Source organism: Camarhynchus parvulus, chromosome 18 (assembly GCF_901933205.1).
Source record: "Camarhynchus parvulus chromosome 18, STF_HiC, whole genome shotgun sequence".
In the NCBI taxonomy this organism is placed as follows: domain Eukaryota; kingdom Metazoa; phylum Chordata; class Aves; order Passeriformes; family Thraupidae; genus Camarhynchus; species Camarhynchus parvulus.
In genome coordinates this window covers 11,658,274-11,680,830 of record NC_044588.1, presented here as the reverse complement: position 1 = coordinate 11,680,830, position 22,557 = coordinate 11,658,274, and the positions used below count along the sequence as shown (strand labels likewise).

General features: G+C 48.6%; 1 protein-coding gene across 6 annotated transcripts in view; it reads right to left on the bottom strand.

Moving 5' to 3' along the window:
* CACNA1G (calcium voltage-gated channel subunit alpha1 G) overlaps nt 1–22,557 on the bottom strand; it is a 147,118-nt gene that overhangs the window by 74,105 nt on the left and 50,456 nt on the right. For all 6 annotated transcript variants that reach the window (XM_030962183.1, XM_030962177.1, XM_030962180.1 and 3 more), the window contains exons 4-10: nt 16,689–16,786; nt 14,558–14,717; nt 12,477–12,768; nt 11,882–11,974; nt 9,445–10,255; nt 9,313–9,357; nt 7,573–7,937 (exon numbers count right to left, since the gene is read on the bottom strand). In XM_030962183.1, the coding sequence (XP_030818043.1) occupies nt 7,573–7,937; nt 9,313–9,357; nt 9,445–10,255; nt 11,882–11,974; nt 12,477–12,768; nt 14,558–14,717; nt 16,689–16,786 (1,864 nt within the window). The remainder of the gene's footprint in view (nt 1–7,572; nt 7,938–9,312; nt 9,358–9,444; nt 10,256–11,881; nt 11,975–12,476; nt 12,769–14,557; nt 14,718–16,688; nt 16,787–22,557) is intronic.

The window sequence follows — 22,557 nt, the reverse complement described above, 5'->3', positions numbered from 1 at the left end:
CCATAAAGGGATGAGTCCCCAGCCCCCACCTGTAGACCTCGAGAGTGGGGTGCAAATGAGGGAATGAGCCCCAAATTTGATGGAGAATTTCATCGACCCACCCTGAAGGGACCTTCCATGGACCATGGCTGCCCATACCCATAAACAGGGCCTGCAGACGACACCCTCCTCCACCAAGTCCTGCAGCTGGGTTCTCGTATCACTCTCAGGAGGGACAGCATATAATCTTGCCGGGATACCTTATCTCTCTCTGCTTGAGATTTCTGGATGAGTATTATCCCAGAAAATGCAAGAAAAACATGAACCAGCTCATCCCTCTGCCCAGGTTTCGCAGGAGCTTAAAGTGAACAAAAGCTGCATTTCTACTTGGTCACACCTTGTAAGTACTTAAGATTTAAAGCCCTCTATTTCTGGTTAATCTAAACCAAGTTTGAAACTCATCTCCCCATTAGTACTTGAGAAGGGACCAGGGGGAGGGAGGAAATAAAAAGAGGGAAAGAAAAATGCTGTCACTGTAGAGCTCCTGCACAGTTCTGCTGAACCTGGATTTCTGATGCTGGTAACACTATCTCTAATGCTGACAGACATCCATGGGGGAAAAGCTGCTCATTTCCTAACATCAGCAAAAAACCAATTATAACAAAGAGCTGAAATCCAGCAGAGATGAGGGAAAAAACACGCAGCTTCTGCCCCCATTCCTGCTGGGGGCTGAGCAGGGTGGGAATGGGCTCTGTGAGGACATGAGTGACAGCAGGGCAGAGTTACGCGCGCCAACAGCATTGGGACAAACCTCTACCAGGAGAACTAAGGAAAAATATGGACTGATCCCTGGGAAAACACCAACAACCAGAAGTGCTTACAGATGAAAGTGCTAGCGGTGCAAGCTGAGGGTGCTCCAGATGCTCTAGCTGAATTTCCTGGATCCCACCCAAGGGGAACAACCACAATAATCAAAGAAGGAATAGAAAGAAATGCCTGACTATCTGCATAGAGCAACAATTTTTCATCCATACAGGGATGAAGCAAGTTTTGAAAGTGCACATCATTCTTCCATTTCACCTAGCTGGAGTCTCTTCTCAATGCTGCCTGGGCAGAGATAACATGAGGGTATGGATGGCAGCTGAAACAACAGCTGTAATGATAGGATCTAAGGTAGCCCAAGTATTTCCAGCCTCTGAACTAAATTAACAGGAAAGAACTGACACTTATGGTTCCCCAGTCAGAGAGCTGAAGAAAACTTTAGCAGGTGCCAAGGAATCTATATAGGCTCATCCCTAAAGCATACAGAGAACTGATTTATCTGATAAAAAAAAATAACCTTTCCAGTTGCATGAAATCCCATTTAATTTTCAAATAATTCAGTCTCCAGAACCAGGATAAAGTCTGCTTTGTAGGCACAGCCCATTTTTAAATGACTAAGAGGACCATGGCATTTTTTATCCCTGGAAGAGCTTCACAAGTGGGTCAATTAAAACATGTGACTTTCTACAAGACCTCAGAAACCCTTCCAATCCCCGAGAAGCAGAAGAACCCCCAAGGTCCATAAAAAGAATTACCCCCACTAACAAATAGAAAACTGGTTTTGAAGTCAGTAATCCTAGCGATTAACAGCTCTGATGACTTCCATTAGCATTGACTCCTCCAGTCTCCAACAACAAGCCATCAATAAGAGTAATTTCTGCATAAGCAGGAGCTAATTGAATACAGCGTGTGCAAACCCACTCCCATTTGCCTGCCATGGGAGTGCCCCTTGCAGCTGGAGTGTCGAGGAATTAAGTTGATAGTAGCTCCAAGCCCTACATTGGGCAAAGCCAGCAGACGCTGAGGGAGGAAAAAGCCTCGCTGAGCTGCCAAGGCTTTGATTGCTTGGCTAACAGCAGCTGGCACAGGGCTGGAAAGATGTGTAATGGAGTTAAATAGAGATGTGGGATGTGCACCTCAGTGGAAGTGGAGATACTTCTATAGGAAGAGAAGGCAGTGAACACGAGGCCTTGTGAGCTCCTGGGAAGAGCCCTGGGCAGATGGAGGCTTTCCAAGGAAAGGCTGTTTTGTTGATTCAGGGATGCACACACCTGTGTAAGCGCTCTTCTAAAACAAAGCCTAATGAATCAGACTCATACGAGGAAGTATCAAATGAGAAATTTCACCACAAAGCTGGTCTGTACCATTCAGCTGGAGTGAGACAGCCAAGGTACAGGGTTAAGGAGTACAGCACCAGTTTGCATCAGTGTGTGATGCAGAGAGCCCCTGGTGCAGCACCAGCTGGGACATGGACATGGGACAGGTCTTTGAGTCCCTGCACTCATAGGAAACAACTCAGAAGAGATCCAAGAGATACTAGAAATATTTTACAAAACAAAAGGATTCCCTTCCTTCCTGACCTGGGGACCTGACACAAATCCATGCACATCAAAGAAGCCAAAATATGTGTGCCCTGGATTGACCTGGCATGGAGCCACAGGGGCTGGAAGGGACACGGTGCTGTCCACAGCTGCCCTATGCAGCGAGACAAGGGCGAGCTGCAACCAGCCCCCAGGTCTCCCACAGCCTCCTCAGGAGGTGAAGGAGCACTGGGCAAGACCTCATTTTAGGATATAGGGATGGTCAAAAGAGCAGACTCCACACATCTGACAAATCTGCAGCTGCCATCTACCAACAGCAAAATGTTCAACTGGGCTTGAAACTGGTGGGGATTGGGATGCTCTTGACCACCAAGTCCTGGGAGCAAAGTACTTCTCATCTCAAATATGCCCTTATCTTCTGAGGCAGTGCTCATACAGAGATCCAGACCTGCTACTCTCCAGTTTGCCCAGAACTTTGGACACACAAGTACCCTGAGACCTGGGCAGCAACCTGTCACATCCCCACTGCCCAGTTCCCTTACACCATTTCTTCATGGAACAATCCAATTTTCCTCCCACATGGAGAAATCAATCAGTGGGTGTTATGACAGCTAATAATTTCCAGTTACCTTCTTCCCTGCATAGTGAATTCAGGCAGAAGCAGAAGTACATAAATACCATTTGGGTGACTGTTATTAATTCTTGAACCTGCAGCCTAATGGTTGCTCCATGCTGGCAGGTTCACCTCCCCTCTCCATCATACTGGATATCTAAAAATTTAATGTTCTTTGATGCTGATTAAGACAACCCTCTTGTTCTCAAGCCTTGACTGTTTACATAAATAGATGCTTTAATGCATTTTGCCAGCAAGGTTTCCTTTGACTCCTTGGCACAGATGGCTGATATTTCCATGCTGCAGCAGCTATTAGATTGTAATGTTACCAGTGACAACTCTACATCATCTGTACCCTGCTTTCTCCCCTGCAGCAGGATGTACCAGGAATTCAGCTTGAGATACTGCCATGGGCTTAGGCTGCTCCTGTTTCCTGAGGAAGGAGTTTGCCCACCTTGGCTTTGAGCACTGCGGCTTTGTGGATCCCTACAACAGGCTGCTATAGTGGGAGGTCCTCCAGTGGCTGCACTTATGCTGGGGACATGTCAGGCATCGCCTCATCCCATTTCCTTGTAGAACTGCCTCCCATGGATAACGAGCTTTTCTCCTTGGGTGCTGTCCCAGAGAGTCATTCACCCTTGTCACCTCTCCAATTTGATCTTAAAAATCAACAAAAGGCTCCCCACAGGTCTGAACCAATTCTTCCTTCCTTTCAGAGACACCAGGGTTTTGGATCAATCTAGATCCAAGTCCACACAAGACCCAGGCAGGGATTTGAACCCACTGCAGCTTTCGGGAGGCCAGTGAAGGACTCTCCAGTCTCTTTCTTGTTATGTTAACAATGGCAAAACACCGCAGAGACAGCGACTGAAATTCAAGTGCTATTTAAACAAAAGAATATGTAGGGTATAGTTCATACAATGCGAGTTCAGACAAGGAAACTCAGAACAGCCAGGAAGCTCAATGTGAACCAGATTTTAAAAACAAGAACAAAACCCCCAAAGCCCTTCCTCAAGGAAGCCCTTGCCGAATTCTTTCCCCTACTGAGGAGTACAACATCACGCCTCATACTAAAGCCTTTGCTTTTCACTCCAAGAAAGGAGTTGGAGGAAAAAAAGGAAAATAAAAGCAGCACATTATGGAACAGAGCCTGGCTTACAGCCAGGGTGGGGGGGAAAGCAGCACAGAAACCCTCTGTTTTAGCAGCACATTTTACTCCTGCTCTATGGCAGAACAATCTTTTGCTAAGCCGCAGCTGTTTGAACCCACAGTGCTGCAGAGGCTCAGCTTCCTTAAGGCGAATCAGTCAATTGGTTCAACAGTGTATTTAAAATCCCCTGAGTCTACCTTTAAATCACATTTATATTCCTCTACCCAAAGCTAATAGTTTCTACCTGCATTTTGCTTCATCTCTGTAGAAAAACAAGCTATTTAGCAGCCACATTAATAATCTGTGGCAATCTAGTTGTCATTTCCCTGATGGAAAATTTCATACTGCTGCCCAGCAGCCGCAACGTGGCAAGTGCTGCAAGCACCTCACACTGCACTGCCTCCCTCCGACTGCACCTAGAGTCAGAAGAACAGCAGGAGTTGGTTTTGGATGGGTGGGGTGTGGAGGAAATATAGAATTGCACCAGTCAGGTGTACCTACAGCTCAGGCATGTGCAGGAACCACGTGGAAACAACCTGGTGTTGAATGAGAAAGTCAGCTTATGTCAGAAGGAGCCTAGAGGAAACCCAGCTCTTGAAGCCCCAGTCATGTGATGGTAAAATGTGTGTTTTCCACAATTTACTGTGGAAGGTGGCTTATGGAAAAGAGCTTTGGGTGGAAGAGGAGGTTCATCCAGCAGCCTCGGCCATGGGTGCACAGTCTAACCAGGCTGACTGATGGGTGAATACAAATGAACAGCAAGAGGTGGGGCCAGTGTTTTCAACATACTCCCAATTGCCACTCATTTGTATATGCCTTCAGAGAACCACTATCATCTTCAATATCCCAACCAGGCCTACTCTGGTTGCCTTGTCTGTTAAACAAGGGAGTAAAAGATTTTTTCAAGTCCCTCCAGGCTGCCTGTCCCAAGGTGAGATGTCAAACCTCCAGAGGAGCAAACTTTTCTCCCTGGCTGTGAGGGGCTCAGCTCACCAGCTCCTGTCTTGAAGTCCCAGGATGGTCTGGTGGTCCCAGAGCTGCTGAATCCCACCCAGCATTGCTGGGGGCAGATGGGCGGGCATCTTCCTTCTTCCTTTTTGGGTAACCTCCAGCCTGTCCTTCCTCTCAGAGAGGAGCAGCCCCTCTGCCAAGGGGCCTCTAAACAACACAAGGTTTTGACGTGACACCTTAAAATAGGCCCTTAAAATATTTACCCTAATATAGCCCACTGTGCCCAGGGCAGCATGTGGAAAGCCCAAGAGGTAAATATTGTCTAAATAAGCAGAGAGCTTAATATAGAAAGTCATGGAGTCAAGTACTCTTCAAGCACCCTCACATCTTTGCAAACATCAGTCAGTAAAGATAAATTTGACATGGTTGATCGCTCACACTTTCAGGAAAGGCTCTTCCAAAAGAAAAAAAATCATGTTTCAGTGTTTATAATCTCTGCAGGAAGGCCTGGTCCAAGATTTTGCTCCTCTAATTCCTGCTCTCATAACTGTCAGATTATGAAATTGCCAACTCTAAGCCTTACGAGGTTACAAAGAAACACCTCTCTGTTCTCTGCCGCCACTTTGAGAAGATGAACTAATAAAAACAAGCTCTGCTATTCCCTCCAAATGCCTGGGAGAAAGGAATCTGAAACGGTAGTAGCTTCAAAATACCATTAAAGAAAGCAACCACCCACAGTGTCTGGAGTACCCCCACGCTTATCAGCTCCCTTCACCCTTGTTACCCAAAAACCACACAAAAATCTGCCTCTTGTCATCCAGATGTTTGCTGGGACTCACCACTGGCCAGGGCAGAAACCGGAAACCTCCTACCCCACTTTTCCCAAGGCAAAGAATTAAGGAGTTGTGTTGCACTTAGGGTGTTTGACGATGGGAGCTCACTCAGCCACCCATCCCCAGTGGGGTGGTCCCCCAGATGGGAGACCACACCAGCATCTCCCAAAAATGCTCCTGGTAAAGAGCAACAAGCTTTGACAATCTGCCCCTTGGGTAGTTACAGCAAAGACACTGTGGATGTGCTTTCACCCTTCAGCCAAGGTAGGAATAAAAGTGTTTATTGGTTTTTGTCAACCACCTCCTCCCAACTTCTTTGGGATAATCTTCCCAAGATTATTAAATAAAGGTAGAATCACTCAAGCTTCCCTGCAGAGCTCCCACCAAGGGCAGCAAATGAAGGTGAAACCAGCAGGACTTTGGAGTGCACCACTGTTTCCTGTGTACTGAAAACAACACCTAGCCAGCTAGACTGCATCAGGGCATCAGGGGGAAGGTGCTGGCTGGAAGGGACACATTGAGCACAGCCACATCTCCCTGGCACTTGGTCACTGAGGCATTAATGCCACAGGATGACAGGGGAACTGGGAGTTGATCCACAGCCACCACTGCTTCCACCGGGAGCTGGGGGAGAAACACCTCTGCGTGCAACCCAGCAAACAAGGAAACATGCCAGGAAGGGAGAAAAGGGGAAACATGACTTGAGATGCAACGAGATTCTCAGCCAAGACCGGTGCTGGCACAGGGGTGGCTGTGTCTTTCTGGGAGCACAGAGCTCTGACATCCCAGAAGAAACAACATGCTGGGAGCTCTCAAGAATGGGAGGGCTTTATAACAAGGTTTTGCAGCATCCCTGCATCCCCACTAATAAACTCTTCACCCCACAGGAAGCATGCACCTGCAGCCCCAAGACACGTGCTTGAGGCAGGATCAAGGGCACCGTGCCAGGTGGGCCCCAGCAGCAGCCACAAAACTCACGTGAGGCCTCTGAAAGGAGAGTTCTTGTCATGGAACATCATGGACATGTTTCAAGAGGAACATGGCAACTCCTTTTCTTAATGACTATATATAGGGAAAGCTCTGCTAGGTGACAAGCGGTGAGAGGCTGGAGCACAGGCACTCTCCTGCCTTCAAGGACTCAGATAATTGAGCAAAGGAATAGCCAGTGATGAGTCTATTTTGGACTCATCATGCTGCTACTGGAGCATTCAATGAGGAGGCAAAGCCATTTTTTACCGCCTCTCCAAGGAGTGCAAATGCAATAGCTCTCTGCCTGCAGCTGCACTGACCCCAGGGCCCACAGAGCCCACAGGTGCTGGCAGCACCCTAAGCACTGCCAGGCTCACAGTGACCTGGTGGCAAAGGACTGCCTCATCTCCTTGGTTCCCTCACCACAGACCCCAGCACCACCTGGTGCTGCCCATGGGACAGTGGTCTCAGCATGGTGCTGACCGTCCCTGGTAGGGCTAAGATGCAGGAGCTCACATAGCCAGGTACCAGTCAAGGTGATTGCTGCAACCTGGAAGCACGCTCAGAGGAAAAAGCCTGCCTTATTCCATTCTGGGACCCTTCCTAGAGCATTTCAATGCCTCTCACCCCAAACCATCCCACCAGCAGATGAATTCAGACTCATAACTCCATCTGCAACCCCTCTGCACCAGGAGCTGCCAGGACAGCACTCACCTGCTCATGGTACTCGATCCCCATGCTGAGTGTGTTAATGAGAATGGCCACCATGATCCCACGGCCGAAATATTTGCTGTCCACGATCTTCTGGAAAGTCTCACACACCACATGCCAGAAGGCCAGTACCAGATGGGCTCTCCTGGCCCGGGCTCTGCCCCTTTGTGGGTCTCGCTGGTCACTGTAGTGAGCATCCTGCGTGAACTCGTAGACCCCCTCACTGTCTGAGTCGGCCGTCTCATTGTCTGACAGCTCGGCCTCGCCCGCTAGCGCAGCGAGGCAGTAAGGGCAGCTCTCGGTGGTGCAGGAGCCACCATCCAGCTTGGCGCAGGGACTGGAGATCTTGCAAGAGCTTTGGCAGGGACCTGAAATGCCAGCAGAGCAGGGAAAGGGCAGCTCGTCAGCTGGGACTGGGGGCTGCAGGAAGCAACCCCCACTCCCTGTTAGCACCAAGACTTTGCCTCTGACATGACAGGCATTTCCTAATGGGAAAAGGGCTTCTGCTGGGTTAAAACCTGGACTTCCCAAGTGCCTTCTCTCTGTTTATGAAGCTCTCTTTGCTGCCCCCAGACACATACCACCCCAGCCGTGGACCCTGAGCGCACCTCATTACATCTCTAGCCATTACAGGAAGGAGGAAGCAATCGGTTCCCCTGGTCCTGGCAGGCTCCTGGCTGTAATTATCAGGAGGACTGTTAGCAGCCTTCTTTCCTGTTCCCTCTGCTGATGCTCCAAAACCACTAGCTTCCCTCTCCACATGTTGCCCTCGGTGGCAGCTGCCAGGTGTATCCTGGGTGAAATACCAGTGGGATATTTCCCAAAATTCCCACCAGCTGGCTGCAAGGAGACAGGCAATGCATGCACCTGACTCCTGCATGGCAGCACCCAGCAGTGAGAGCACAAACCCTGTGCTAAACCAACCCAGAGCCCAGTTCTGTGTGTTCAGTCTCTGGGCAGCTCTGGGCTGGGGGCAGGATTTGGTCTCTTCCCGGCACAGCTCCTGGCTGGAAAGGTCAATGCCATTGCAGTGGGGTGGAAAAGGCACTGACTGCCTGGGAAATTTTGGCCAGAAACACTTCTTGAAGGCTGAGAGTGTTTGGACTAGACTAGCCTGAACTCCCAAACTTCAGGATGGAGAGGGGAAAAGAAAAATATCTTCACTTTCTTGAAGTGAAGATATGAAATCCCGGATCCAAGAAAGATGCATTCAGTGTCTGACTCTTACAGGCTTCCTGAGCAAATCACAGTTTTTTAATACTCGGCATCTGTGATTGTCCTTGAGCACTCACACAAAGCAGACACTCAATCTCCATAAGCCTTATGTCCCACAGAAGCAGAGCTACACAGTGCTCAGGTGTGTGATAGGACCCAGATCTGGAAAGTGTCCATCTGTAAGCTCTATCTGATTTTGGGAGTACAGGATTTGGGAAGTGCTCCCTGTAAATGGTTTAGGAGTGGAGGGAAATAATGGCATTTTGTCCTAACATTTAATCTAAACCCACCCTCTGCAAAGTTTAAAGCCATTCCCCCCTTCCTGTCACTCTTTGTCAAAGTCCCTCTCCAGCTCTCTTGTACTCTTCTTCTAATCTATAAAATGGAGATTGCAAAGAAAATGGATTCGCTGAAAACCCTCATATGCCTTGGATTATTGTAGATATGAAGTCAGGGAGGTTGAAACCTCCCTCCTAAATTTGGCTATAAGAGGCATTAGGTAGGTCATAAGATTCCGATTCATCTCACCTGGAAAGCCATCACCTTTCTCTGTAACGTGGACTGAGAAGAACCCTGCAAAAATGCAGAGAGAGAAAAAAATTAGGACAAAAATAATATTTTTGGAAAGCAGCCCCAGATGTAGATCCAACCCCAGCTCACCTGTGCTCTGTGTCTCCAGCAGCTTGTGCATGGTGCTGTATGGCCCGGGTGGGATGTTGAGGTTCGTCAAGGTGCTGCTCCCAGCACCCACCGCCGCCTCCCCCAAATTCTTCTCTTTCAGCATCTCATGGGAGGTGCTGGAGTGCACTGTGGGGTACACCTTGCTGCCCACTATGTTCTTGGGGATCCCTTCTGGGCTTGGCAAACCGAGGCTTGGCTGTGTCAGGGATGACCGGCAGCGCACCGGCTCAAAGTGACAGTCGGCATGGTAGATGCTGTGCACGGACTCAGTGTTGCTGGGAGAGGCGCTGGGGGCCCCCAGGGAATTGGGTGCTGAGGGAGGGAGCATCAGCCTGTTGGTCCCGTTTTGGAGTGAGCTGGTCTCCACATCACTGATCTCTGGGCTGGCACGGGGCGCTCGCAGGCTCCCGTTGCCTAGGTGGTAGTGGTGGTGATGGTGGTGGTGGTGGTGGATGAGGTGGTGCACGGAGGATCTTTTCCTGCTCCGGCGCTTCCTGGCGTGCCGCTCAGCCCTCGCCTTGCTCGTGGGGCTGCTCAGGAAGCCCATCTTCACGCCTGCTGCCCTGTAGGCCTTCACCAGCTGCTTGCTGCCCTTCCGGGCAATGTAAACCAGGTACTTGAGGAGCTCATCATAGCAGCTTCCTGGCTCTGAGAAACTGGCAAGGGTGCTGGCGTTGGACAGGTAGCGCACGCGCTGTTCCTTCATCAGCTGGCTCTCACGCTGCTTTGTCTCAGAGAACTGTGTCGCTATCACCACCAGGCACAGGTTGATCATGAAGAAGGAGCCCACCTAAGGGGGCAGGGGACATCAGGCACCTCAGTGTGGCCATGGCACCACACAGATCTGCCGAGGACAGAAAGCAGCAAACCCCAGCCAATCCCACCCCCTGTGTCACCCAGCAGGGACCACTGGCTGGGCTGACTCACCCCCCAAGCTCTCAAGCTCTCACCCCAGGGACTCCCACGCCAGCCCTCCATGGAGGACGTCAGAGATCAAAGATGAGAGAAGATTATTTTGACAAATATCTCTTGCTCTTTTGAGATGGTGTTTTTCTCTCTCCATAGACAGCAGTTGTAATTATCACAATTAGTGACATTACGATGAATGCACTGCGCCTTCCTCATAGGAGCGTTTCTCTGCCAGTGTGTGGGCAGCTTGCGAGCAGATCCCTTTCCCCTGCTAATGGGATTTGCGGGTGACTGTTATGCAAGGGCATCAGCAGCCTGTACCCACAGCTTGGAGATTTTCTTTCCAACCAGGGTTTCATGAGGTTCTGCCTTCTGCAGAGCCCAGCCTGGGTCACAGGGAATTACCGACGTACTAACGGGCTATCACAAACTGCTAAAGTTTTTTGCACGGCATCTGGAAAAGCACTGCTTGCTCTTCCTCTTCGTCATCTTGGGGAGGCTGAGAGCAAGGGTTTGTTTCTGTCTTGGGGAAGCTAACAGAAAAAAACCAGCATCATGGACTAAACAACCGTCTACTTTCTCATCAGGGTTTGAGTCCTGGTTTGATGAGGAGCAGAAATCCCCACAATGATCTAACTGACAATGTGCAGCTATTTTTCTGGACTTAGACCAATTGTGTAGCAAGACAAGAACTCATCTCACTTAGCTACATCTGAGTGAGGCACCTAATGATCCTTTAGAGTCAAGAGAGAAACAGGCGCATCAAGTCTGCAATGCATCTAATTTATTTTGGATGTCTACCTTCAGAGGAGATGAATCACCCCCTTAAAGCACCTATTTTTCTCCCTTGACGATAAAGGGAGTCTAGACAACGAGCTCAGCCAGTCACTGTAGACAATTCTGCTTGCATAGATGAAGCCCATCATGGAGCCTACCCCACAGAAACTCTTTGTTGGCTCCTTTGTGGGTGGTCTCAGATGATGCTGTGAAGTGTGGGTGGGCTGTGGGCAGTAATCTCTTCCCTCCTTTCTTAACGTGCTCTCTGAAGTTTGGGACTGTTTTCCCATAACATCCCCACGGCACCAAGGACCCAGCCAGATGGGTTCTGCATTATTGGGGGAATTTTTGGGCAGCCTCTTCCCTTTCTAGCTCAAAAACTGGGCAGGTGAAATATTTTTTCTACTCAGAAACTGGGCAGGTGAAATTTGCCTACTTTAAAACTTAAATTCAAGGGGGTAAGCAAGAGAGAAAAGTTCTCTAAGCACAAGGAGAGAAGAAGCAGCAGCAACAACAGAAGTGGATCTACCGCTTGAGCACATCTCTTTCCTTCTTCATGCTAAATGCAGCTGCAGCACAATTCCATAGGGAAGCTGCGTTTCTCCCAGCAGGCTGGTTGCTACTTCAGCTTTTATATTCACTGTACCCTCTGCCCTGTTCCTCTGGGTGACTCCACTCTGCTCTCTACAAATGCCAGGAGGATGCCCCCTGGTCCCCTAAGGCCACTCACAATGATCAGGAGGATGAAGTAGATGAAGTTGTAGAAGGAGTGTGCATCCATGACAAAGTACATGATGTCCACCCAGCCTTCCAACGTGATGACCTGGTGGAGACAGGAAAGGAAAACAAACTCCTGAAGGCTCAGTTACAGTAAAGTGCACAGGCAATGTTTCTTCTGCCTGGGTCATGTCTGACACCTCATAGCAGGTCTTGGTGCAGTACAAGATGCTGAGGAAACAACTCCTGCTCCTCCCAATGCCAACAGCCATATTACCAGCTGCCCAGGCTGAATCTAGCCCTTTTCCATCTGGACTTAAGGGCCACTAGTGCATTTTGCAGAAAGAAGAGCAGCCTCTAGGCTCTGCCCCACATCAACATCATGAGACTGCATACCCACAAGGTTTTGTCCATGCATGTGAGGTGGAGACATTCTCAAAATAGGCATCCTATTGTATCCCTAACACTTTGAGCACCTGTGCTCTACTATGTAGGTGCACACTAGTACAAAACAGCCCCCAGGAGTACAATTACAAAGCCCCTGGGAACATTTTGAGGGCAGGACCTGCTGTTTGCCCACCTTGTGACAATTGGCAGACAGGGCTTACCTGAAAGATTGCAATCCAGGCGTAGCCAATGTTATCAAAGTTGATGGCTCCCTTGAAGGGGTTGTGCTCCCCAGCAGAGCAGTTCGTGTAGTACTGGTTCCAGTTCACACAAGATGTGTTGGTGGTGTCATTGTAGGAATAATAATCCAGAGTGCACTCCAGACCCTCTTCCCTCCGTGTTGGGATACTCCGACAGTAGCGCATCCCATTCTCCCGGGGCTGGGAGCAGATGAAGGGATTTTCATCTTCGTTCTCTGTCTGGTAGTACCGTTCCAAATCAACTGTGTAGGGGCTGAAAGAGTCCAGACAAGGCTGGGGTTTGCACACTGATTGCAAGCAATCTGGCAAAGAGGCAGCTGTACCAGCATAGAAGTCTGACATCTGCTTTTCTGGATCTTAAAGCTGTTTTTTAAAGGAGTCCCCTTGGACTTACTCCAGCTCCACAGGGTGAACTGATGTCCTTAACTGGGTTTTGAGAAACTGAGGCAGGGCACTCAGCCCCTTGGAAATCCCTTTGATGGCATTATTAAAAGTTACTCCCTCTGGAAGCACTCTGGCTTTGACTTTAGGAGACTAAGAGAAGGATTCAGCATGACAGGGCTTCTCTGAAATATCTTTGCTGCAGTAAGACGGAAATCAGTCTGTTTAAGCTCCTGCATGTCCTGTCCTTCTGGAGATGCTGAGAATTATTTAGGGAGACTCTATGTACAAGGACCTCCCAAAATTCCTAAAAATCAGAGACAGGGACTTCATCTGCATTTCACCGTGTCAGTTCAGCCCACAGGTAAGGTCTAAATTCCCTCTGAGGGTGGCCTTACCACAGCAAACCAAGCAAAAAATGCTCTTCAGGGAGATGAAACAACCCATGGCCAGTCAGAAGCTGGCTCCTTGCTCTGCACACACAATCTCCTTAATGCTGCCAGGACTCCCACTAAAGCTTGCGAAGATATTTTTAAGCCTAGTTCAGCCTGGTTAATTCCTGCAGAATTGCCTGTAATACCCTTCAAAGCCTATCTAAAGCCCTGGAATTCTGGCTCAATTAAACAGCACCCAAACCTGTGGCTCTATTGGATTTACTCGGTGGTGAGACTGTCCCCCTGCTCTGCTGATATTTACTTAACAGGGACATGTCCTGGTAATGCCATTTCCAGCCACCCTTTGAGGGCATGACCTGCAAGAGGGGTGGGAGTTCATTAGGAGGTGGGTGGGAGAGGTTGGAAGGTGCCTTGTGCCAGCCTGTCCTCAGCAGCAGCAGCAACATGATCCTGATGTGTACAGAAAAGAGGCTTTGGGCTTGTAAGATTCCTCCATCTAGGTGGGAATCCAGCCAGATCCCTGGGGAGTCAGCAATCCACTGAAAGGTGACCAGCATGGCAGAACTTGGCAGAGCCATCAAAGATTTGCAGTCACCTGCCTTTCTCCAGGTATTTGATGCAATGGAGGTGATGGAAAAAAGCAGGTAGGTAGAACAGGCATGGAAACCCTGAAAGAGGCTGTCATCTACCAGGTATTTCAACCACTGTCCAAATAGTGTTACATCAGACCAGCAAACTGATCACAACAATTATTTTAGCCTTAAAATTCAGGGATCTGTAAAAATTAAGACTTTGGGATAGGGACTATCTCTTGCTCTGAGGCTGAAAATTATCTAGCATTAAAAATGCACGGTAGTTCCATTAGCTTTTCCTGGGATTTAGGTGGGACTACAAAAGTTGTGGCAATAAAGACCACCAGCTGCTGGAGGGGATTCAGACCTGGGCATCTCCATACAGAAAAGGTCACACATTAATGATATGCTGAATTTAGAAAGCATGAACTCCCATTCTCAGAGGGCTTTTTTGGAGGCCTTTAGAAATCAGAGAGGTTCCCAAGTGCCAGCTGAGAGTTAAGGACAGCCTGCAAATGCAAATGGCAAATTGTCACAGCTTGCTCTGTACCCACTGTGTGTGCCCAAGCAGGAGTGATGGTGGCATTTAGGAGTAGGGAGCATTTACAGAAGAGAAGGGCTTTTTTACAGAGGAGATCTTGGAGGGAGAGCCTCCCTCAAGCTGGGGAGACACTGGTGCTGCCCACAGACTCACATGCTGAAGTTCTCAGGGAGGAAGCAGCGGTTCCTGAGCAAACCTGCCCACAGCTGGACTCCCACAATGCCAAAGATGAAGAAGACGAAGAAGCAGAGGAGGAGGACGTTCCCCAGCATGGGCAGCGTGTCCAAAAGCAGTGTCACCAGGATGCGCATACCTGAGGCAAAGGGGAAAAGCTTACGTTGAATTTTCTTGCTCCAGCTATGTCCTCCTGACCTTTTCCTTTCCACTGATACTTTTACACCTGTATTTCCTTCTATTATTTTCCTCCTATCCTCATCACCCACATGTGGCTTGTGAAGGGTCACAGCTTCCCATCCCCTTTAGCTTCCCCACAAAGCCTCTGGAACAACTCCTTTCATTCATGCCTTGCTCCTGGACACCAGACCTACCTTCCCTGCTCCTCAAGTCCTCTTCTCTGAAGTTTTCTAGCAATTATGTTTCCTTTCTTCCCTCAGATTAAATTCTGATGCTCTCTTTTGCTCAATTGTATTTCTTTCTCCACTCAGCATATTTCAAAATTCCCTTCCCTCCTTATTTCCCCTCATCTACCCTAAATGCCCTCTCTTCCTTAAAATACAGGACTCTCTCTGGCAGTTAATTCTCACAAGTTCAGGAACAGCCAGTTCTGTAACAAGGACAAATTGATGGTGACTTCAACTTGACATTTACACACAAAAAATTTATTTCATCTGACATCTGTGTAATATTCTGCTCATCTCTCACTCGCTTTCTTTCCCCATGTTCTGCACTCTCTCACTTGCTTATATTGGCTTTTATCTAAAGAAAGCTTTACTGTTGCACCCTTTACTTTGATACTTCAGGAAGACTTTTTTCTCTTATCCTGATGCTGTCACCTCCTCTCTCAGGGTTTTTCTTCTACTCTTTTACTAGGAACAACCACCTTGCATCAACTCCTAATTAACTAAAATTACTTTCTGTGGTTATTGCACTGATCATCAAACAAAGTTCATTTTTTATTTTTCATACCTTGCATTTTTATCCCACTGTAACTACATTGCAGAGAAGACAAATTACCCAGGATTTCAAAACACATTAAGTGAATTACATCCCCAGTTAGACAGTGGTGGATAAATTCAGCTGTCCACCAGTTCAGTGGTGGGGATAAAAAAAAAAAAAAACACTGCAAGCAGGATTCTGAAGCTTCTGTAATGACTGAAACATCAGCAGCACAGCCAGATTAAGCTCGAGTCGGGAGCAGGAAAATAAATAGATCCCAGGCACTTCCAGCATCAGCATAGAGAACTGAAGCGGATTAGTTCTCATCAACGCATTGGGCCAGTTCAGATAGGGGAGTGCACAATTGGATTTAATTTGGCTAAAACAGTACTGGATTTGATGACCAGGATTGTTGGACCGAGATGGAAAAGGAATGCTTCTGGTGCAGTTGTACTTATACTTACCATATCTGATTCATACAGCATCTGAGAGGGACCATGCTCAGTGTCTCACGGAGCACTGGGATTTGCCCAGCATGGGGCAGTGGGAGGGTTTGTGATGGCCAGTGCCATGTGGGGCTGCGCTGCCATGCAGCAGCAGGCAATGGCACCCACTGCTGCTTAAAGCAGGGCTGAGGCCCTGGTCCATGACCTGATACACCAGGACTGAAGAGTCACTGCCCATCCCACCCAGGTCTGCTTTGGAGATGCTGGGGGTTTGGGCTGTAAGGACCAGCTCTGAGGTCTTCAGCACCTCCCAGGGCACTATCTTCAGGCATAACAAGAGCCCCTCACCCCAATTTCTCCAGGGAAGGATGGAGTATCCCAGGGAGGGTGGGACCAGCATGGCTCAGACCCCACTGCCTGTACTGCCTGGCAAAAGCTATTGGCTCAGTCAATCCCTATCACCTGCAGCCCTTCAGCAGCCTCCCCAGACCCGCTCCAGATAAGAAAGGAAGGTAATTGAAGACAGTCCTGGATAACTTATTGACTCATCTCTGATACCACAGGCATCAAAAGGAACCCAGACAGTGGTGGTAGTACCCAGCACTGCAAGGCTTGTGCAAACGTTTGAGCTGTGATGCAAAGCATCTGGGTTTGCCCTCTCATCTTTGGGGCATGGATCCAGACAGCTGACCCCAACAGTGAGGAATAAGGATCTGACTTACTGGGGACCCTGTTAATGGCCCTGAGTGGCCGCAGGACTCGAACAGTGCGGACGGCTGAGAAGCTGACATTCTGCAGGTCCAGGGAATACTCCAGCATCCTGACAAAGACACAAAACCACGGAGGAGTGTCATGGATCCAGTGGAGAAATGTTAGATTATCAAACATTATAAAGCAAACATTAAATGCCAACCACTCACAGAGGGACTTGTTACTGCATCTCTTCCATCAGGAAAGTTTGCCCGAGGAATTAATTAAGGCTTGTTTGCAGGTCAGGATAAAGTCAGTGAGGGGGAATGTGATACACCAGCTCACACAGCCACAGATCTCTCCCTCTCCCTCTCTATCTCTCATTCTCTCTCTATCTTCCACTTTGGTTACTGTTTTAGCACAGGGCCAGGCAGAAGCTTCTGAAAGTCCCTGCACATTCCAAAGAGGAAATTTCCAGGCATACCCCTGCTTTTATCAATTTTATGGATACTGTAATGAATCTGAGTTTGTTGTGCTGAGTGTTATAAGTAAAAGTTAAGTTAAATTAGGGTATAGTTCAATTATATTGTATTAATTATGTTATATTAATTGTATTTAGTTAAGGCGGGGGGGGCAGGGGGCTTATTTGAATGCGCTAGGAGAAGGGTCCAGGGTTTGGTGGAACAGTGGTCTGGCGGGGCAGGGCGAGGTCGAAGAGGGATTGGACGGAAGACCTGACCAATCATTCGAAGCCCTGCAGAAACGATTGGTCCAGAATGAACGGCGTTAAAGACCAATGAGAAGCCTGGAAATGGACCAATCATCATGCGGATCCAAAATGGACCAATCCTGGACTCAAAGGGGGCTATAAATGGGGGGAGTTCGGTTGATTTGGGGTTCATCTTTTTGGATGCTTATTTTTTTGGGGGAGGAAGAACTCAGTGCACTTGGGGTTAGCGCACTGCTTTGTTTTTGGCTCGCTGTGTGGGTGCCTGGGCTTATCCTAGGTATTCCATTCCTTGCAGCTATTTTAATAAAGGAGAACCTCTTTCTGTGGAGAAAGTTTGGCCTCGTTCATATTCATAACACTTGAGTACCACCACAGTCCTGAAAAGAAGAACATCTTCTGGTGCAGACCCCTCTGTGGGACACAGGAGATGATCAGCACAGGACACTGAGCTCTACTGTCTCTGCTCAGCAAACACCCTTGGCAGATGGGACCAAAACTGGTGACACTTGCAGACAAAAAAATGGGGCCAACGTGGACCTAAGAACCTCCCAGCGCTCCCACTGTCTGGCGGGGTTATTCCCCAGCTCAGGAGATAGAGGAGCAACATTCACAGGACTTAGTCTAAGGATGCACCTGGATGGCTGCAAGTTCCTGGGGTGCCCCAGCACCTCTCATTCTTCTCATGGCACCTTTGCTCAAGCACAACAAAGTCATCAGTTGCAACACTTCCAGGATTTTGCTCTCTGGCTGTGGGAAGATTCAAGAGCTCTGCCCAGAATATTCTTGAAGAGGCGGAGCCAGGCAAGGGTAAGAAAGACAACCCTGAGGCTCCCTGAACAGTCAGGCTCCCACTACTACAGGCAACTACAGCATATTAATCTCTTCCAAAAATTCCGTCTCCAAACAAGCTGGTGGTTCCCTCCCTCCAACTCTAATGGCTAGAAGCCTAACTTCCAGCTTGAATTTATTCAGGACAAGCTCATATCCATTTGTTCTTACAGCAGCACTGTCTGTAAAGTAGCTTCTGTAGCTGTTATTTGTCCCAGGTGTTTACTCACCCATGTATTTATGGAGGACAAAGCACATCTTCTCTCAGCCTTGATTTTGCAAAGTCAAACAAATCAAGTTCTTCCAGCCCCATCTCACAGACAGGCTCTCTGTTTCTCAGTCACAACCTTCCTCCACGCTTGCCCTGGTCTGAATTAATCTCACCTGATTAGGCACCAAGTTTCTGGAAGAGGTTTTGGTCCTTGCACCAAGGCATCAGTGCTGTCCCTTTTCTCCCTGCTGGAAATCCTGCAGGATCCATCCATGCTGTGTTAGGTTTGCCATGGCTGCAGCCCACTGGAGGCTTCTGTTCTTGCTGTGATCAGCCAACCCCCCCCTCCTCCCTCCTGGGCCCCAGCAGGTGAGGGGTGCCCCACCTTCCCTTCCAGCCCTCATATAAACAACTCCGTGTTTAATGCAGTGAGGTTTTACCTGATAGGCTCTAATGAGAATGATGATGACGATGATCAAACCATATCTACGTTTAAAATAACCTCAACATCTTCCTCTCTGCTTAGCTGACCCCCACAGCAATGGGACGGTCCCAGGAGGTTGGACATGCACATATGGATACTACGAATTTGTTCTCAGCCCCTAACCAGAAAGGAATGCAGTGTATTCACAAAATCCCACCTGACCTGGGAGTAGAAAACCAGTCCCTTCGTCAGTGCACAGGACTCCTTGCATTGGGCAAGCTTTAGCTAAGGTGAGGAGAGGGGCAGTGGTTTCATTTCTGTCATGTTTCACTTGCTGTTCAAAAAGATTTCTGTGTGGTTGGCAAAATTCAGGTGAAAAGCCCGTATCAGACATACAGCTTTTCTTTCATCCATTATTAAAACAGAGGCTGCCAGCAAAATTCAGAGCAGCACGTGGTTAAATGCACCAAGACAAATCATTTTCTGATTAATGACAGCTCCAGATGCACTTCCAGAGATGTGAGTGCTTGTAAGCTGCAAAGGATGTGCTGTAAAATACATTTTGATTTAACTTATTAAAGAACAATTATAATGCCAAATTTAAAGGAACAAGCCGAACAACAACCCAGAGGCTTAAGCAAACACTTGAACACCAAGACCAAGAGCAAGAAGGTGGTCTCCTGCTTATGCTGCTGGGCACTGCTACCAGAACTGGTGTTACAGCACTGCCAAGCTCAGCCCCAGACACAGACTACAGGGTCCACACCTTGCTGGTAACCTCTCTCAAGTGCCTTGAAAGAACTCAGTATTAGAGAAAAGAATGTCAGTAAAGCTCAGTCACTAAAGAGCAAGTCCAGTGAGAATGCCACCAGTCCCCAGCTCTAAGGTCACTTCCCAAGGCAAGGGGAAACATGGGAAGAATCAATCCACATCCCTGGCAAGGGAAGATACTCAGGGAGAGCAAATGTCAGGATGTCACCAGCTGGTGAGGTGACAGGTACATTTACCAGCATATATAGCATTTATGCATTGGAAATCTGCAGTGTAAAAGGCTCCTGATGAAGCTTCAATTCAAATGTCATCTCTGCTCAGAGGGGAAGGCACGATGCCTGTCAGCACTGCTGCCACCAACCTGGTGCCCGGCCAAGTTAAAGGCTCAGAAAGAAACTCAGCATTAAATAGGATGGATTCACAGCTCGTCAGGGTGATTAGCAACCCCCGATCACTGGAGTTTTTCAGAAGGAAAGCGGAAATATTTAGGACTTTCTAAGAATAAAAGTGGAGCATCTGCAAAGCCAGACATACAACGGGCTGCTAGTGGGAGGCAGAGAGGGAGCTGATGCAAACCTTTGGCAAATGCTTCTCCAAGCAGGAAAACTCCCAGAGCTCAGCTGACAGGCAACAAGAATGGCTCAAGATGGACCAGGAAGGAGAAATTCATTCCTATTCCACCTGGAGACAGTGAGTTGGATCATGCTGGGGTTTCTCTTGTGTAAAACCCAATGCACCAGGAATGATTGCCTGAGTGCAATGCCAGGCAGCAGCCCTGAGGCAAAGGGCTTTCAAAAGTGATGCTCAGGGCATCACAGAAAGGGTTCAAGGGGCTCTGCTTATCCAGAGAGTCCCTAAAGAGCACAGAAATTCCAGCGAAGTCCTTCCCACACCTAGCCAGCATTGCATCTCTGAAGCACCCTGCTCTCAGCTCTGACTCTGCTCCCATCTCCAGCATCAGTCCTGCTCAGGAAGTAGAATGTTGTGAAACTCAGCAGTCACACAGAGTTTCTGCTGAGGGCACTTTCCAAGGAAAGCCTGAACTCTCCCCTTTCACAGCTGGATGCTAGGGGTGCTGCACAACCAGGGGATGTGACCAAGGTCACACAAGGAACCGGTGGCAAAGCAGCAGTGGCTGCAGGCAGGGCCAGCCCCGAGAGCCGCCCACCCCCTACACACTCAGAACCCTGCACTGCTGAGGAGAGATAGGCTGAGATTTATTCAGCGTTAAAAAGCTTCCCAAACTGGGCATATAGACACCCTTTATCTACAAAGCACAGCCATCAGTGGGTGATATTAAGCCATCGGTGCTGGAAGAGACAAGGGGAAATTATTTAGGTGGTGTATCTTCAGAAAGCTGGAATGAAAATTCCCCCAGCTCTCGCCAGCTTAGCTGTGCTCTGCTTTCACTCAGTGGCTGCGTTTGGAGCCTTGTGAGTCTCACCGCATTCGTGGGTGTTGCTTAATTTTAAAAATACTCATTTCAATCAAGTTGAACAGAAGAAAAAGAATAGCACACAGAGAGCATGAACCCTGCAGCCTGCTGGATCTGGCTGCACCATGTGTCCCAGCCAGGACACTTGACTAATGAGGCTTTTGAAACAGCAGCAAGTTCAGCTGAAGAACTGAAAGAAACTAAAGAATTACCTTTTTAAAAGTCCTAAAACTAAAAAAAAACCTCCAGGCTTTTCACAGGTGGACTTGAGTCAGCTCAGCTGTGAGGGAGACTGCTGAGTGCTTTCTTTTACCCAGCAGGTTTCTGTGAGTCAGGGATGCAGCTTGTTCGGGATGCTTTGCTCCAAAGGTTGTGGGAAGGCAGCACAGAGCATCCACAGCCAATGGATTTCATCTGTGCCCAGGTCTTGGCTACCCTTTATCCACCCAAAAGTAACTTAAAACATTAAATTGCACAGCTCAGCCCCAGATATCGAAGTCCTGGAGGTTCATGATGACGAGTATTGGCTTGATGTTCTGGCACTTTGCTCAGAGCACAAAGCACCTAATTTGGGATTAGTCAGGACACAGTGAGGCCGTGGAGGAGGCTCCCAGTTTCCAGGACACTCATATCCATCCTGGAAAGCCCAGGAGAGGGCCAGGCTCCTGGGAGAAAGTTTGGTGTAGCTTTCCCTGTGGCCCAGAGGGGCTGTGGCAGTGGCTGCACATTGGGTAATTGTGTGTGCAAATCAGCCTCTTACATGGGCAATTACACCCCGGTGCTTGCTCGGGGTGCCCAGGCAGCACAGAGGGCACTGCTGCCACATCCTCTTGTGCTGCTCCTCAGGTCAGACGGCTCAACAGAGGCAAAGGGAATGAAAAAGCAACATTCATCCCGCCTCCCTGTGAGTTTTGTTTTTAAGGGATGAAAGACTAATATATGGGGAATATCAGCCTTTGCAGCAGGAGGCTGCAGCAGGTGCTCCTGTAGACAGTCCCACAACAGCTCTTTCTTCCCCATGTCTGAACCAGGGAGCTGAAACAGCCCCTTGATCAGCCTTGTACAGCTAAAACACCCTTCAGAGGAGCCCTGCCTGCCTGTGGAGCGATCTGGCGCTGTGGGATGAAGGCAACATGCTGGAAGCTTCAGCAAGAGCACCCAGCAGGAATCTTGCTCTGGCTGCTGCAGCTGCATGGGGATCACAGCTCCCTGCAGAGACCCGTCTGGCACCATAGCCCTCCTTCCAATTTCTGAGCTAGAGTTTTTCAGACCCCATCCAGATTTAAATGGAGCAGAGATGGAGTGGGGGCTGTGTTATCCCTTTCTCTCCTGTCACCTATGAACACAACAGGGCTTCCTGCAGCCTATTTCATCCCTGAAATTCAGTGCTCAAAATCAGGAGGGAGAAAGACATCCTTAAGGTTGTTTATGAAGGCTTCAGTGGAGCTCACTGTTTAATACAGCCTTCCACAGAGAGAGAAAAAATATCATAACAAACATTA